The sequence below is a fragment of the Phocoena phocoena genome, chromosome 13 (genome assembly GCF_963924675.1).
Source record: "Phocoena phocoena chromosome 13, mPhoPho1.1, whole genome shotgun sequence".
Taxonomy (NCBI): domain Eukaryota; kingdom Metazoa; phylum Chordata; class Mammalia; order Artiodactyla; family Phocoenidae; genus Phocoena; species Phocoena phocoena.
This window is the reverse complement of record NC_089231.1, coordinates 89,809,027-89,827,153: the sequence shown is the minus strand read 5'-3', so window position 1 is coordinate 89,827,153 and position 18,127 is coordinate 89,809,027. Positions and strand designations below refer to the sequence as shown.

General features: G+C 56.2%; 1 protein-coding gene across 1 annotated transcript in view; it reads left to right on the top strand.

The window, feature by feature from the left end:
- Positions 1 to 9,456: 9,456 nt before the first annotated feature.
- GALNT9 (polypeptide N-acetylgalactosaminyltransferase 9) overlaps positions 9,457 to 18,127 on the top strand; it is a 91,388-nt gene continuing 82,717 nt past the window's right edge. The window contains exon 1 of the mRNA XM_065889747.1: positions 9,457 to 9,697. Within this exon, the coding sequence (XP_065745819.1) occupies positions 9,457 to 9,697 (241 nt within the window). The remainder of the gene's footprint in view (positions 9,698 to 18,127) is intronic.

The window sequence follows — 18,127 nt, the reverse complement described above, 5'->3', positions numbered from 1 at the left end:
CACACTCTGGATGTCTTGAGATCCAAGTTCGCTTCCAACGAGGCAGAGCCTGCTGGCGGGGTGTGGACCTGGCGTACGACTGCCCTCGTGCCAATCCTGGCTGTGCAGCTTCCCCACTGTGTGGCCTGGCTGGTCACTTCATGTCTCTGAGCTTCAGTTTCCTTGTCTGCAAATCGGTAGTGATAACACCATTACCAGCCAGCCGTGTCCGGGGATTCCTGGGAAGGGACAGCTGAGCTCAAGCACAGGGGCACGGGGCAGGGTGTCGAGGAAACAGCGCAGGTTTCCATTTTATCGACCAGTGGTGAGGGGAGATGGAGCAGAGCAGGAGATGATGCTGGGGACATAGCGGAGAGCGAGCGTGCAGAGGCCTGAGGCGTGCCGGGGCAGACTTTATCCTGGAGGCACTAGTGAGCCGTGGAAGCATGTGAGGAAGTGTGGCACCCCTGCTGGAGCTGTGCTTTGGAAGGAATCCTCATGCCACCATCGATGACGGACGGCAAGAGGGATGGGGGTCACGGGGAACAACTTTTTGTTTTTAATTTATTTATTTAATTTATTTATTTTTGGCTGTGTTGGGTCTTCGTTGCTGCACGTGGGCTTTCTCTAGTTGCGGTGAGCGGGAGCCACTCTTCTATGTGCTGTGCGGGCTTCTCTTGCTGCAGAGCACGGGCTCTGGATGTGCGGGCTTCAGTAGTTGCAGCATGTGGGCTCAGTAGTTGTGGCTTGCGGGCTCTAGAGCACAGGCTCAGTAGTCGTGGCGCACGGGCTTAGTTGCTCCGCGGCATGTGGGAGCTTGCCAGACCAGGGCTCAGACCCGTGTCCCCTGCATTGGCGGGTGGATTCTTAACCACTGTGCACCAGGGAAGCCCACGGGGACCAACCTGAAGAGGTGATGAAGACCTGCACTGTGTAGTCTGATTGGGAAGGAAAGAAAGGTGTGGTGTGGTGTGGTGAGGATTACAAAGTGCAGACCACCGAACCACAGGATGGGCAGAGACCGGGATGGGACCAGTCGCCTGGACGGACCCGGGGAGTCGGCATCTCCATCTCGCTGAGGTCTCTGCCATTCTGGTCTTGTATCCGCAGGCTTTTCTCCTAAGCTCCACAGTATGGGAAGAAGATGCTGACTTGGGGCGTTCGGACAGAAATGGAAGCGGGTGTGGATGCAGTCGGGTGGAGTGCGTTAAAGGAAGGTCTAAGGACAGGGCCCTGAGCGGTGCCACACTTCAAGGCTGAGCAGGGAAGACCAGTCTCCACAGGAGACCCAGAAGGCGAGGCCAGAGGCGCAGGAGGGAATCCGAGGAAGGGTGGTGCCACCCTAGCTGGAGAGCAGTTTCCGAGAAAGGCGAGCGACCTGGTGTCAGGGCCGCCGAGAGAGGGGCTGGCCCGGTGGAGAGGCTCCACCCAGTGCACAAAGCCCAACTGGGCGTGTCCCCAACTCTACGTTCAGTGGTGTCACATTGCCAGCTTGAAACTAGCCGTGATGGGAGTATTTACACCACGGAAATTGGCAAACCCTACACAACTGCTCTCTTCCCCCCGCAGAGCTGATGTTAAACACGTCCCAGCACAGCATGGGAGGGGCGTGAGGGAGGAACTGAGAGCAGGTCCCTGAGTCTGCCAAGTACCTTCACAAGAGCCCTTCTGGTGGGAAGGCAGGGGTGCCACTGAAGGGGGAACTGAGGATGGGAATCCAAGCAGGAAGTAAAGGCAGCCGCACCAGGAAGCTTAGCCACAGAGGGCAGGACAGAGGGACAGGGATTCAGGAGGCCCTGGTGGTCCATCTCCTCCACAGGGGCCAGACTCCAGGTTGGCACGGACCACAGAAGGGGCCCCGTCAGAGAGAAGCAGGTGTGGGCCGAGCCATGCCCAGGCAAGGCGGGCACAGGTAGGATGGGGGTGGCGCCATGTGGGGCTGGCAGAGCCTGCGGCAGCATTCCCACCTGGGTGCAGGTGACCCTCCTCAACCCGCAGGGCGCTCAGCTGATGACAAGGCTCTGAGGGCGAGGACAGCCAAGGTCATGGGAAGCTCCCTCCCTGCTTCTTTCACTGCAAAGGTACCAAGCAGCCTGCAGCCTCTGGCCTTGGAGTAGCCTGGGTGCCCCGGGTGCAGTGACAGCCCTGGATGCACACAGCCCCAAGCAGAGGCCACGGGTGCTCAGGGCAGATCCAGGTTATACGTGTTGCTTTGGCAACAGTTTGCTAGTTGCAGTCACTAAAAGCTCCTTGCTCAGAGCACAGGATGGGGAAGACACGTCACCCTTGTTCTCCAGCTATAGGACGGTAGACATTTATGGGGGTTCATGAGTCAGGGGACCATGGAAGTTGTGCTTGTGGTGGATGATTGAGTGGTTCAGCCGGCCCCAAACCGTGGAGTGGCTCATGAGGTATATTAACTAGGGATGCAGGGCCGAAAGCCTGGCTAATGGCAGCTCAAGCGATAGCAGTTCATTTGTTTCTCGTAACAGGATTCCACAGGCCAGCAGCCCAGTCCTGGAGAGCTGCTCAGTGATGCTGTCAGAGACCTTCCTCCTTCACTTTTCTGTTTTGTCATCCTTAATGGGTGTTGACCTTCATCCATATACTTGTAGCTTCATGGTTACCAAATGGCTGCTGTCCCTCCAGGCATCACATTTGAGTTCCAGAGAGGACAAATGGAAGGGGGAAAGGGAAAGTTGGCCAGATCAGTAGAATCAGTGCTTTTTACTCAAGGAAGAAAACCTTTCCTACAAGCTCTTCCCTGCAGACTTCTGCCTACACTCTCGGCCACAACTGGCTAATATGACCACCTGTCTTAGTCCATTGGAGCTGCTATAACAGGATGCCTCAGACTGAGCAGCATATAAACAACAGATACTTATTTCTCACAGTTCTGGAGGCTGGAAGTCCAAGATCAAGGCACCAGCATTGTCAGGTGAGGGTCGTCTCCAGGCTACAGACTGCCAACTTCCGGCTGTGTCCTTACATGGCGGAAGGGGCGAGGGAGCTCTCTGGGGCCTCTTTAATAAGGGCACTAACCCCACCCTTGAGGGCTCCACCTCGTGAGCTAATCACCTCCCGAAGGCCCCACCTTCTACTAATACCATCACCTTTGGGGGTTAGGATTTCAACATATGAAATTTGCGGGGGGGACACAAACATTCAGACCATAGCACCTTCCATAGACCTATCATGGGTTGGTTTCAACTAATCAAGATTTACTTCTTGGTCTGAAATAGGCGTTTGTGGCCAAGAGGCGTTTGTTGTTGCTCTTGCCACAGGGAAGGAAGGGAGGTTGGGTAGGCAACTGATGGCATCTGCTCCGCTGGGACTCCAGCCCAGGGTTTATGACATTAGACTCAGCTGCTCAAGTGGTGTAGCTGTTAAAACCTAACTGCAATCAAGAATGATGCCCACACAAACAAGACCCCCGGCTCCACCGGGGGGGATGGTCCTCCGTGCAGCTAGGCTTGAGCCATATCCTTCCGACAGCTGGGAAGCGAGAGCAAGAGACATCTCATCAGACTGGTTAGGGAAGAGGTCCCCAGGTAGAGTGATTCCAAAACATGCCCACAAAGAGATGTTGTCTGTGTCCCTCCCCTCAATCTGGGTGGCGGAAGCAACACTGTGTAACTTCTGAGGCTGGGTCACAAGAGGCAGTGTGGCTGGCCCTCTAGGCGGGCTTGGTCCTGGAATCGGCAGTCACGTTGTGAGGAAGCCCTGGCCACGTGGAGGGGCCAGCATGGGTGTTCCAGTAGCCCAGCCCAGGTCCCAGCCAACCACTGGCCACAACGACAGCCACGAGTGAATGAACCTTCAGATGGTCCCCTTCCACTCCTTTATGCCAACTGGGGCCCCAGACGTCATGGAGCAGAGATAAGCCTGACCTGTGAGCCCTGCCTTGGTTGTAGACGCACCTGCTGAATGACGGAATGCTGGTGATTTAAGGTGCTGTTTGGTGGTGCTTTGAATACCCTGGTGGATTAATGATTCAGCAGCCCAGGCACCTGTGATGAAGGGACAAGTTAGCGTTATGGGCGAGTAGGAAACGGGAGAGATTAATCTTCAATATGATAAAAGGAAGAATATATTTTAGATAGCTTACTGGCAGCAGAGGCACCTAGCGTAGAGTTTAAAAGCTGGAGCCCGGTGGCCTGGGTTGCATCCCAGCTCCATCTCCGATACCTGTGTGACTTTAGGCAGTTACTAAACCTCTCTGTGCCTCTATTTCCTCATCTACAAAATGGGCATAATGGCGCTTCCCTTTGAGGGTTGCGTGAATGCATTTTGTAAAGTACTTGGACGAGTGTCTGGCATGTGGTAAACGCTCTTTAAGTGTCTGGTAAACATATTAAGAGTCAGACACGGAAGGCCTCCTAGATGAGGTTTTTGTCCTACGTGAGACCAGTGAGGAACAGACATTTGAACCATTACTGTCGGGGAATAGACAATGTCATTGTACCGGAGCAGTTGTGAAGCTGGGTTATAGCTTCAGAACCCAAGGGCCAGACGTGATTCAGGCGGTGAGGACACTCGCAAATTCAATCACCATTTTAGAATGTCTTGGGGAGAAATGACAGCAGGAAGCGACACCCAGCGTCTTCCATTGCGATGGACGCTCCCTTCCACCCCACCTCCCACCAAATTCTCTTTCTCCTCCGCCCTCCCCGTCCTTCCCCTCTTTCTCTCCCTGTCCATCTCTCTCTCACACCCCTGCTCCCCCTCCCCACCCCGTGCACGCACTTTCTGGTCCTCCTGGCGCTACTTTCCTCTCTTGGGTCAGTAGAAGGTGCCCTTTGTGCCCGGAGAAGGCAGGTGGTGGTCTGGCCTGCAGATCTCAGACCTCCCTGCCTCTCCACCCACTGCACCTGCATCACCTGATGTACCCATCTGTGGGGGTAATGGGCTGCAGGCCCACCGGCTGTCACGGGGGGCATCCAGAGGGGCCCGTGGTTAAGGAGCGGACTCCGCCAACATCTCTGTCGCCTCTTTAAAGCTGCTTAGAGTCAGATCTGGTGGCCTAAGTCAGAGGCAGGGGAAGACAAGACTGGAGTTGGGATCCTGGGGTGTCATTAGCTCCCCGCTTTGTCTCTGGTCATGAGCTGGAGCTGTTGGAGTGTTCCTGCAGCTCCGTGTCTGGGGGTCAATCGCTCAGCAAGAACTTGGCCCGTACAACCTCTGCCCTCGTCTGGGGCCCCTGCCAGCTGAGAATCCCCATGGGGAGGAGCCCCATCATTCAGAAGCTCAGCTTGCAATTCTCAGAGGATGCTGGTTCAGGAGCAGATGCCTGCGGTCCAGCCTCATCAATGATTCCCGTCTAAACCAAAATTCACCACACGTTTTTTTTTTTTTTTTTGCTTTTGTCTTCCATAAAATGGTTGCATTAAATTTTAATTTGACAACAGTCATGTGTTGCTACCCTGGAGAGCCTGGTATTTGGGAGTGTGGGAGGAGTTTGGAATAAAATCCTAATTTTCTGGAAGGTTGCTGTGTGGATCCTGAGTGTTATTCACCCAAATATCTCCAGATCGCCCTCTTCCAAGTGCACGGCAGAATTTCACTTCTACCCCAGCTGTTGGTGCAGGGTGGTCCACGTGACACTTTCTGGATGATACGTTTTGAGTGGAAATAGCAGGTGTCACTTCTAGGCTGGGAGTTTAATGACCAGCGTGAGGCCCCCCCCTAAGCTCTCCTCTCCTCTCCCCTCGGCACAGCTGTAGGCAACGCTCAAGGTGGCTGCTCTCGGACGACTGGGTCCCGAGGTGAGTCGTCAGCAAACTCCCCTGTTGACCCCCGTGGATATGCAGCTTGTCTGAGAAATAGCCCCGCATTGTTTGAGTTGCCGAGATTTGGCCGTTTCTTTCTGCAACACCACCCAGGCTCTCCTGACTGTTACGTTTAGATAATAAAGCACCGCATGCCATATACTCAGGCTGAATTCTGAACAGGAAACGCCCTCCTCTCCATGAGCCAGGAGAGAATCATCTAGTGAATCTTGAGATTCAGTTTGTGGTCCACAAAAGGACAAGGCCCAAGTCAGCGTGAATTCTGTTCCAACAGGAGTGTTGTCTCAAGGCAGACCTCGGGACGGAGGCTGACTTCAAGGACATCAGAGGACCTAGCACGTCCCTTCCCGGGGCCACTCTGTGTTTCCGTGGTTCCGCCTTCCCATGGCCCGCACCGGCACAGACGCCTGCCCGCCTCGAGGCTGTGACCACAAGACTCCCTTAGTCCCGTGGATGCCTTCCCACTTGGTATCCGCAATTCCGGTGAGGGTTTTCCCAGGCTGGCAAATCAGCACTGTGGACTGCAGGCTCCCTGGCGGCTTCTGAAGGGCTGGCATCTGAGGACGCCCCCGGGAAGCCAGAGCTCTGTCAGAGGGAAGATGGTCCTGGTGGAAGCGGGGTGGTCCTCCTCCTTGCACGGTCCTGCCCCAGAGCCACATTACTGCAGCACATCTCACAACTCACTGCTGAGCATTCAGTATATTTAAGAAATCAAACGAACACCGGTTGGCTGGACTGATGCATTTCCGTCCCTGCAACGTACCCCCAAACTTTCCCAGGTCAACGTGCTTGTACTTCAGATGAAATGTAGCCAGATGTGAATGCATATTGGGGATGCATCATTTCCTGCTAAACCTTAGGACGCAGCTCAGTGTATTTACATGAACAAAAGAATGCTTCCTTCTGCAAAACCACTCTAACGTCATGTTCAATAGACATCTAATGAAAAGTGCTTGAGTTTTCTTTTCTTGAGTGACAGTGGCTAATACATTTGATTCTGGAGCCAAATTGTCTGGGCTTGAAGCCCAGATCCATGCTTTGCCCTTGATGTGACCTTGAACAAGGCTTTTGCCCTCTCACTGCCTCAGTTTCCTCATAGTTTAATTAGATCATGCCCGTTGCTGTTGGTCTTAATCGGTTAATGGCCATAAAGGACCTAGAACAGGGTCTGGCACAATCTTACCAACTGTGTAAATGTTAGCCGTTTGTATTTTTATTCCAAAAGCCATCCTTGTAAAATGGGGAAACATCTTACAACTCGGCATTTTATAAACAGAAAAATACAGTATTTCTTAAGGAGGGACGGGGAATGGCTATTTACCAAGAACGGACCAGTGTTTATCACACTTGCTGCATGTGAGACTCTCCCAGAATGACGATGAAAAACAGAATCTCAGCTTCCTCTCAGGCGAACACCCCGTAGCCAGCTGTGGCCTCAAGTCCCAACGGCTGGGCCCTTCCTGGTGATGGTTCTCTGCCTTTCTTGGACAAACTTCCTGAGAAAGAAAAAGTTTTGACGAGGGAAAGGAGCAAGGGGTCTTTCGGCTTCTCAGGAGAATCTACCAAGAGGCACAGAACCTCCATGCTGGATAGGCCAGTATGTCTGACGTTTAGAAATGTATGCTTGCAAGAAGAGCACTGGACCAAGAGCCAGAGACCCCAAAGTTCCCCTAAACACTCATACATGGATACACACACACACACACCACACACACATAGGCGCATGATCACGGACACACCCATAAATGCACACAGGGACAAATACACACATGTACACGTATGTACACACATAAATGCACCTTTGGACACACAAATGCACATACGTGGACACACACACTCAAATACACACACAGAGGAACTTCCTTGGAGGTCCAGTGGTTAAGAATTTGCGCTTCCACTGCAGGGGACACAGGTTCGATCCCTGGTCAGGGAAGTTCCACATGTCACGTGATGTGGCCAAAAAACAAAATGCACTCACAGAGACACACATGCATACAGACATGTGGGCGCGCACACACACACACACACACCAAGAGCTCCCTGAAGCCCAAGGGTCAGTATCTTATTCATCTCGGTACAGTGAGGGGCCAGCACAAAGCTAGCTCTTTTTAAAAAAAATTATTTATTTATTTATGGCTGCGTTGGGTCTTCGTTGCTGCACGTGGGCTTTCTCTAGTTGTGGTGAGCGGGGGCTGCTCTTCGTTGCGGTGCGCGGGCTTCTCATTGCGGTGGCTTCTCTTGTTGTGGAGCACGGGCTCTAGATGCACGGGCTTCAGTAGTTGTGGCTTGCAGGCTCAATAGTTGTGGCGCACAGGCTTAGTTGCTCTGCAGCATGGGGGATCTTCCTGGACCAGGGCTGAACCCGTGTCCCCTGCATTGGCAGGCGGATTCTTAACCACTGCGCCACCAGGGAAGCCCCACAAAGCCAGCTCTTAATGCGTGTTCCCACAATTATTCACTCAACAAGTATTTACTGAGCACCAAGTAAACATGAGGCACTGGCGAGACAGCGTGAAGTCGACAGAACCCCTTGCCTCTGGCTGCTCAGTTTCCAACGGAGCCCGGCTGTCTCATCTATAAAACGCGGGCTTGGGGCTAGATTAGAGATGGGAATGGAGACGCGGTGAGCCGGGTTTGCTCTCCCCTGAGGTCTGAGGACTCAGACCTGGAGCACCCGACGCCCAGGGGTCTGCGCCTTTTCCCCCCTCCTGGTGGGTTTCGCAGTTCCGCCTGGAGGTGCCCCTAGGTACCACCGACTCTCAAGCGCGGCCCACCCGTCCTTGGACTCAGCTTTCCCCAGCCTTCAGCCCCAGAGAGGGGCAAGGGGAGGGAGGCCGGGAGTAGAGTCAGTTTGGCCTAGGGAAGGGGGAGACGAGCCACCGAGGTGGCTTTGACCCTACTGTCCCCGCTTCTCCTCATAAAGACGCTCCCGCCTACCCCTGCTCATCCGCGCGGACTACACCGCCTTGACCAGGCGCTCCCCAGGACCCCGCTTCGGTCGGTCAAGTCTGGGGAGGGGGCGTGGAGAGAGACTGCGCGCGTGCTCCGCACCCCCCCCCCCGCCCCCGCCCGAATGCCCTTGGTCGGGGTACCCTGAGCGCGAGGCCCCGCCCCACCCTGCTCGGGCGCCGGGAGCGCGCGCCGGACCTTGCGCCCCGCAGGGGAGGTGAGGGGAGGGGAGGGTGGTCCCGGAGGGGGCGTCCCGGGAGGGTGGGCCTGCGGGGGAGGGTGCGGGCCCCGCTTGCATGCTGATGAGCTGGGCGGCCGCGTCACTCCGCACCGGCGCCGTGGCGGCGGGGCGGGCAGGAGCCGCACGCCAGCCGAGCGCCTGCCGGCCCGCACCTCCGTCGTTTCTCCGGGCCCCGAGGCCCGCCCCGCCGCCCCCGAGACTGGGCCGCGCCCCTCTGCAGAGGATGCCGGGTGCCCCCTGCATCCGCGGCCCCGGGCAGCCCCTGCGCGTGGGGAACCCGGGAGGCGGAGGGGCGTGCTGAGCCGGCGCGGGCGGTGCTGAAGGGACAGCTCCCGGGGACAGGCGGCAGAGCGCGCAGCGGGTCCGCAGCCCCCAGCCCGCGGCAAGCCGGGCTGGCTCACGGTCCCCGAAGCAGCGGGCCAGACGGAGGCTCCTGCGGCCGCCGGGCCCACGGGGATGCCCCGCGGGTGAGGCAGCCCCCAGCTTCCAGCCGCGTTCATGGCGGTGGCCAGGAAGATAAAAACTTTGCTGACGGTCAACATCCTGGTGTTCGTGGGCATCATCCTCTTCTCGGTGTACTGCCGCCTGCAGGACCGCTCAGAGGGGCCGGTGCGGATCGTGCGCAGCGCCGATCGCCGGGTGCGCAGCCGGCACGCCACGGCGGGCGCGCTGGCGGAGCGCGAGGCCATCCTGCAACGCCTCGACCACCTGGAGGAGGTGGTCTACACCCAGCTGAACGGTGAGCCGAGCCAGCGCCCCGCTCGGGACAGAGGCGCTGGGCAGGGGGGAAGCGTCCCCGTGCTTGGGACGCCGCACTGCGCCCGACCGCTAAAACCTCCGAGGACACCAGGGCCCGATGGCCAACCAGGGCTGGGGTCGGACTCCTGTTTCTCGGCAGGGAATTAGGCAGGAGGCCAAAGGCGATGAAGGCTCCGTGTGGCAGAGGGCACTGGCCTGCTCGGCCACGCACGCATTCACTCGCCCAGTGGACCCTTGCGTACCGTCCCCCCTCCCCCAGCACACATGAAGGGAATCCGCCTTGTCCCCCGAGGGGATGCGAGAGAACTTCTAGAGGTTGTGGGGCCTGCGTTAAGAGCAGGCGGTGCCCAGGACAAGAGCTGTGATGCCCCGGGAGATGCGGTGCCTCGGGACTTAGCCCGGACTCACTCCCCTCCCTCGGGGAGGAGGTGCAGAGAGGTGGGGTGGTGGCACTGCCCTTCAGAGGTGTCCTTTAAATGTTGGTGGAGAAAGGTACCCCCGGCCACTGGGCCCGTTCAGCCCCCCGTCCTGGGGATGCTCGGGGCTCACTCCACAAAGAGTCGTGGGCCACGTCTGAGGCCGTGAGCCTGTGGCTCGTGGATGAAGAGACTCCAGGGCCTAGCAGGGGCTTGGCAGGTGTTAGTTACCTAGATGGACCCTGGAGTCCTTGGAAGCGTCTACAGGAAGCCCAGCTCCTGGAGGTGGGCGCCTTGTTTCATCCCAAGCAGGTGTGGGTCACCCTGAGAGTCAGAGTGGGAGTCAAGGAGGGTGAGGGGAAGGGGGGGGAGTACTTTTCCACTTGGGGATGCAGCGGAGCAGAAGAAAGCGACTGCTCCCCCGTCGGTTCACTCGGTGCCGAGGTACAAGGAGGAAGGAGGAAAGTTAGTGCTTACCTCACTCGTGGGCTCCCCTCTGTCCTGTGCTATTCTGGTTTCTGCATCAGCAGACCCAGCAACACCCCTCAGGCAGCGCCAGTAACAGGCTCCAGCAGGAGCTGTCTGGGAGTCAGCTTGCACAGGCCGGGCCTGTTCTGCATGGCGCCCGCCCGATGTGAGGGTCATCTCAGGATTTTCTTCTGGAGGCCCAGCCGGCCTCGGAGCAGCGGCTCTGAACCTGAGGCTTGGTGATGCCCGGGACGCAGGAGTTGTCCGCAGCCGTGCCCACCTGCTCGGGGAAGGCAGAGCATCCTCTGGCTTCCCAAGCACCTTCTCACCATCCCCGAACTCCTGGTTTTTCTCTGGAGGTACTTTTGGTGGGCTCCGCGGCTTTTCTGATCTCTCCTGCTCAACTGAAGCCACGAGGGGAGAAAAGTTTGGTTCAACTGCCATTTGACCATTCTGGCAGTGATTCATCTCTGGGAAGGCGGCGTGCCCCAGTAATAGCACACAGCTTTATTGAAGTGTACTTGCCAGGGTGTTATGGTCTGTTTTATGGGGAAACCAGAGGATTATATAAAAACATTGGCAGCGTGTCGGGTTGTCACATCATGACGGCCATCTCAGCACCGAGAGCCGTTCTCCCCACCCTTCAGGGTGAGAAGGGACCAGGATTCTTAGAGGCAGAAAAAGCCAAGACCTTCGACCGACTTTCCCAACACTGATGGGAGATGATGAAGGGTTTCGGGAAAGTGGAGTGTTATCCCCAGGCCCACCCCAGCCTCTCCCCCTCCTGTCTCCCGGCTTCTCCCTCCTTCCTCTCTCCCTTCCCCTCGCTTCCCTCTTCCCCCTCCTCCCACCCTTTCTCCTTTCTTCTTTTTAAAATCTTTCCTCCCTCTTCCCTTCAGCAAGTCTCTTCCTTGTCATCAATGTCCCTCTCTCCTTCTCCTTTCTTTCTTCTTTTTTTTTTGCGGTACGCGGGCCTCTCACTGTTGTGGCCTCTCCCGTTGCGGAGCACAGGCTCCGGACGCGCAGGTTCAGCGGCCATGGTTCACGGGCCCAGCCGCTCCGCGGCATGTGGGATCTTCCCGGACCAGGGCACGAACCCGCGTCCCCTGCATCGGCAGGCGGACTCCCAACCACTGCGCCACCAGGGAAGCCCTCCTTCTCCTTTCTTTACCCACCCCTTCCTCCAACTGTTCTGTCCCTCTGTCCACTCCCCCCAACCCCACTCTCTTTGATGAATCCGTCTTGCATCCCTCTCTTAGGCCATGTGCCTAGCATAGCATCTTACCCAGGGGTCATTCAGTATTTGTTCCTGGAAATGACAAGAGAGCCCCAATCTAACACTCAGCCCAGGTCGGTCCCTAAGGATAGGACAGTGCAGGAGTGGGGCTGACCTTTGTTCACAAGAAGCTGTGTGAAAGCGGCGCTCACCCCTTCAAACTGGCACCAGTTCCCGTGTTAAAGGGTGTTGAAGCACGGCAAAGAGAATGCTTCCTGGAAGAGGCGAGCCGCTGCCCTTTGCACTAGTGTCTGTTGTGTTTTAGATCCAAGAGATATGAAATGGATTCCTGGAGTTTCTACTCGACACTAATTCAGCTGAGATTAGAAAGGAGAGGGAGAAACCCAGACAAAATTGACTTATTGCTTAGATTTCCTTTGCTTTGACTGCTTTCTAGAAATACCTCTCCTGGCTTGAAGGAGCTGGCGGGAAGGAAAGGCTGTCCCCGGGAGCAGGGCCCAGAGGCAGGGTATTCTCCCCAGCTCTCCCCATACCCTTTCTTTAGCCGGTCCAGTGACCTTTACTTGAGATGTCTTGTTGACCTCAGCAAAGACTTATTAAGTGGTGTGTGTAGATTCAAATTCACAGGACCCGGGGGAAAATATTCTTTAAGGAAATGCAGTGTAGTCACATCCTGTATGTACACGAGAGTTTGCTTCTAAATTCAGCGCTCAAGGCAAGAAAAAATGTTTATAGACAAAAATCATCCTTCTGAATATCTTAATTTGCACATAAAATACAGCATCCCTGGTTCCGTTGCCTGCAACTGGCACAGCGAGTCTTTTGAAAGTGGAATTGGACAACCTCTGAGCTCAGTGAGAAGGGAAAGAGAGTCCCATTCAGTTGGTCGAATGTTCAAGCCCTTCTGCCTTCTTATGACCCCTTCGGAGCAGAGGCTGAATTCAAGCTGGGGATGGGATGGGAGGGTTTCCATTTGGGTTGGTTGGCTGGTTTTTAAAATTCAGACACATGTGCGTTAATTCCCTCTAACCAGACCCACCCCAGCCCAAGTGCTTTACAGTCAGAGGTCGAAGCCATTACAGTCAGAAGTCAACGCCACGGGCCCATTGTACAGATGGAAAAGCTGAGGGCCAGTGAGACAGCAGGACTTGCCCCAGGTTGTTTAGAAAGTTAGTGATGGCAGCTGCTAAAAGCATACTTGCTTCAGAATGATGTACATTTCTGCACTTATTAAAAGTTCAGGTTAAAATAACAGAAGGTCCAATTGTGGTCTACCAGGCAACGGCCTTGGACATCTCAGGTGCAGGCCCCCTCCCACCAGCCCTGCCAACGTCACTTCCCCTCCACTGGGAACAGGTTCTTGCTGGCCCTGCTGTCTCTCAAGCTAGAGACATTCACATAAGACTGGTACTGTTTCACCAGATTTGTACACAACACCTGTTCTGCTCTTCATCTCAGGGTGGGAGTTTGTGTCTGTTTTATTCACAACTCTAGATGCCAAGGGCCTAGGGAGGCACCTTGCATATAGTTAGTGCCTTGTAAATATCTGTTGGATGAGCGAGCGAGCGGATCTTTCTCTAAACAATTGTTTTGTTTAGAATAAATTTATTTTAAAAGACAATTGCAAATCACCACTGTACCCATAAGCAGGAGGGGACTACGTGAATGAACGCCATGAAAACAAAATCGTGCCCTTTAATTCCACCGTGACGCAGCTGTCACCAGAGGCTCTGAGCCAGAAGCCTGCCCTCTCTTTGTTAAAAGGGAGATTCTCGAGTATGGGGGATATGTTGGCATGAAACCAAGACTTTCTCCTTGAAGAGATCGGGAGATCGAGACAGACTTTAAAAGGGGATAAGTCGCGTGGCGCGAGTCAATGCTGTTTAACACCGTGTTCATTTCCTGCCAACAATCCTATCCTGTGTGCCGGTCCTGCCAGGGCTCCGACCCCACACTTTGGGAAGCCCGGGTCTGCGTCAGAGCAGCAGAGGGGATGGTACGGGGGGTGCGGGCATGGAGGAAGGGGGTGGGAAGAGTGGGGAGCTGGGCTGTCATGTTGCCAAGGGGCGTGTGTCCCCGAGGCTGCCTCCGCTGCGGCGGGGCCCAGGTTTCAGATCGGGAAGCTGAAATCCTACCAAGAGTCTGAGCACCGTGAGTTTTAATAATCGAAGCCTGTAGGAGCTGGGGCCGGGAGGCCCCCGGGGGAAGGTGAGAAGCAGAAGGGTGGAGAGAAGGCGTTTCCCTTGGACTCTCGGGCCACAGAGGGAGCAAGTGTCTCCTCGTGCAGCCGTCTTCCCATGCTGTGGTGCTTGCTTCGGCAGTAGGCAGATGCCACAGCTGAGAAGCTGAATCTGGGGAGGCGTCCAAGGTTTCCCCACCTGCGGCGGGGATTCAGACGTCACACGAGAGCACAAGCCGCATGAGGACAGCAAGTGCCTCAGACTGTGGCACCGGGAGGATGCCTCGTCAGTACCGTTTACGCGACCGAAGTATGAAGGACACACTTGGGTGGAGCCTGCAGGAGAGCGCCGTGGAGAAGGGGCTGGGTGGGAGTCTGAGAAGCGCATGGAAGGTTCTTGAGGCCGGAGGGGGGCTGGCCGCGTCACTGGACCACCCCTTGCCTCTGTGGCACTCCTGTACCAGCCCGCCCACCCCTGAGAGCCGGCTTCTCAGGAGGGGTTTCCGAGCCCCTTCTGTGCATGAGTGGCTCCATTTTGAAGACCGCGTTCCACCTGTAGGGCATGTACATTTCATCACAAAGCTTCCCCTGTTCATTGTGAGTTTTAATTCCAGGAGTAGCTCCCCGCTGGTTCCGGGGCCTTTCCAGCTTGAGTTCATCCATCTCCAGCCTCCCTGAATCTGCTTTACGAGCTAAAATGTCCTGCATTGCCCATCCCAACAGTCAAAGCCACCGTGGCTGAAAGAACAGCTGCAGTCTGTTCGGGGTTTAATCACGGGTCCTGGCCGGTCTTGCTTCAAAGTGGCAGCATTTAACTGGTTGGCCCTTCCCCCCACCCCGGGTCATTAACTGAGTGGCCTTATCCCCCTGCATCCGTCTCACATCTCCCCCACTGTTGTTGATTTACTACAGAAAGTGAGAAAATACTTGGTGCTCCCAGCTGGAGCCCGGGCTTCACACAGCCTCGGCCAGCGGGGTGTTTGGCAAGAATCACCTTTTCCCTTCTCCTCCGCTGGAGCTGCCTGCAATTACATTTCACTCACCCTGAGAAGATCAAGAGCGCGTTGGTTTTGCCTTTTTCCCTCTTCTTTGCCTGTGATCCTCTGCCTGCTGGTCCGGCTCTGACCCCAGCTGACCACTGCTGAGTCAGAACAGCCGAGGCCACTTCTGGTCACAGAGGTTAGCGCTGTGCAGACCGGGGCCTTGGCATTTTCAGGGGACGAGAGGCAGGGATGCTTCACCCTGAGATAAACACCGCTCACGTAACTCCCTTGGGAGGAGCGGACCTCACCCGGGCTGGCTCTATCCGCAGACTTCTGTCTGCAGACCCAGGGGGCCAGCGCTTCTAGGAATAATTCATGCAGGCGGTGATCCCCACCTCGGGCGTGTGCCGGGGCTAAGTGATTGCATTTACAATTCAGCCCAGCAATCTGCATATTTCAAAGTTTCGGCACCGTATTCTGAAAGGACAGCTTATCCTTCGTTGGCTGGAAACTCGACAAAAAAATGTCTCTATCCATTTCCATATCCGATGTCCCACTGAGGACATTCCCAGATGGGATCCAGGTCTTGGAACAGTTTGGTCAGCTTCTCTGTTCTGCTCTCAAAAAGCACAGGTACCCTTGAAGGGAGGTTGGCCAGGTGTCAAAGGAGGGAGGGGTAAGGCCGATTCACGGCGAGAGGGGTCCTCGGAAACTCCGCTGCAGGCGGAAGCTCTCCCTCTCTGGAATGATGGAAAATCTCCTTTATCCGTGTGTTGTTCACTCCTCACGTGTTCCTGATGCCGAGTCAGGAGTGACTGAGGCACGGGTTCCTGCCTCTCGGGGCTGACGTCCCAGCGGGGACAGTAGTGGTGGGATTTGGACCCCGGCACGCTGGCGCCAGGGTCCCTGCCCTGGACCGTCTCCCTGGGGATGGACTGGGAGACATCAGCCTGGTCAGCTCGGTGGTGAGGGCTTATGCCTCCGGCTAGAGCGAAAAGGACTGCTTGTACTTTTAACAGGATATAGTCCAGTCAAATCCAGCTTTGGGGACAGCCTGCATCTGAAACCCAGCAAGCCTCGATTTCATTTCAGAGAAAGAAAGTAACAGAAAGTGCCTGGGTTATGCAAGGGACTATTTTCACACTATGTGAGCAGACTGTGGGAAATGTGTTAATATTCCATGTGCTTGAGCTCTTAGCAGTGGACGCAGGGAAGGAGAAAAGCTTACCTTCTTTGGTGGAGCAGAGCTTTGCAGCTAAAATGTGGCTGCAGAGCCAGACCACCTGGTTAAGCAACCCTGCTCCCTGCAGCCTTGGGCAGCCTCCTTCACAGCCTTGCTCTCAGTTTCTTCACCTGTAAAATGGGATGAAATACTAATTATCTCCTGGTATCACTGTGAGAAGTAAGTGAGGGAAGCATGTGAGCTCTTGGGCGATGCCTGGCGCGTGGGTCTCGCTCAGCTGACTTGGCTGAGAGCTCCAGCTCTCTTTTCCGCTTGTCCACAGTCCCCTGACCTTCCCCCCACCGACTCCGCCAGCCCTGTGGGTCCCTTTCTGATGCAGCCCCACCCCTGCAGAAAAACGCATGGCCCCCAGGCATCCACGGGAAGTTCGGGAGTGGGGATCAGGGAGGTGGTTTCATCCAGTTCACACTTTATTCACAGAACCAACGCTGGCTGCTTGCAGAGCACAGGACGGGGTGCCCAAAGCTCAGAGCCTGGGTGCCTTCCTCTGAGAGTTTACAGCCAGGTAGTGGGGAGGCAACTGCCTGGCATTCTCTGTTCTCTAAGGCAGTGAGTGTGAGTGACAAGAAAGCACGGTGCTGATGGGCTGTGTTGAAGGTCAGGAGGGCTTCCTGGAAGAAGAGGAGTTTGGAGCTGCACACTGGAGTTGGATAGATGACCCAAACCCCAGCTGGGAGACCGTGGCAGGTCAGTTCCCCTCGCTGAGCCACGGTTTTCCCATCTGTGAAATGGGGAGGGTGATCATCCTTCCATGAAAGGATTTTTTGTTTTTGCTTTTGTTTTTTTGCGGTACGCGGGCCTCTCACTGCTGTGGCCTCTTCCGTGGCGGAGCACAGGCTCCGGATGCGCAGGCTCAGCGGCCATGGATCACGGGCCCAGCCGCTCCGCGGCACGTGGGATCTTCCCGGACCGGGGCACGAACCCGCGTCCCCTGCGTCGGCAGGCGGACTCCCAACCACTGCGCCACCAAGGAAGCCCCGTGAAAGGATTTTGAGGCGATTAGACAAGATGATGCATGTGAAAGTGCCTGACACATAATAGCTTCTCAATAAATGTTCACTGGGTGGATGGATGGATTTATGGTTGGAGGGAGGGAGGGAGGGAGGACATTTGAGTGGACAGGGGAATGGGTGGGGAGGTGGATGGATTATGGATGAATGAATATGGGAGGAGACCCCACAGAGGGTGCAAAGCCAAGCAGTGAGGAAGGGGGACAGGCATCTGGAATGGCTGGAGGAGGACAGAGGCCCAGGAAGGTGAGGGCCCCGCGCACCCTTGTGGAGATGAACAGCTGGCCTGGCGCAGGTGGAGGAAGACAGCCTCGTATCCGACGTGGCCCTGGTGTAAGGGCGGCCCCACCCTGTGGCACAGTCAGAGAGCGCTGGGCACTGCCTGGGGCTGCCGGAAGCCCTTGCTGCCCCCGCGAACAGGGCTGTGAGGTACGTGCTCCCTCCCGGGCTGCAGGTGTCAGAGCAGACTCCTGGCAGCTGGGAGCGGGTGTGTCCAGAGAGCTACCCAGAGAAAATTCACGTGGCTCTGAGACCCGCGGAGGTCAACTGCTAAGCTCTAGGCCTTCACCTCCTCGCCTCCAAGGTCCCTCCGCTGCTGGAAGGGCTGGCATCTCTGTTCCTGACCTGGTGGCCTGTGCGGTCAGAAGGACCCAAGAAGCAGGGACCTGCTGATCCTCAGTCAGCGCCACTTAGGGCAGGTGTCTTCACGCTGCACCCCACCTCCCTCCGGAAAGGCAGCTCTTCTGGGCCCAGGACTCTTCCCCCGACCTGGGGCCCTGCGGCTGGAGCGGCCTCTGGGGTTAGAGGGAACCCCCTCGGGCCGGTGGGTACCACAGGTCCCCAGCCCTCTTCCTGGTCTCACTTCATCCCAGCG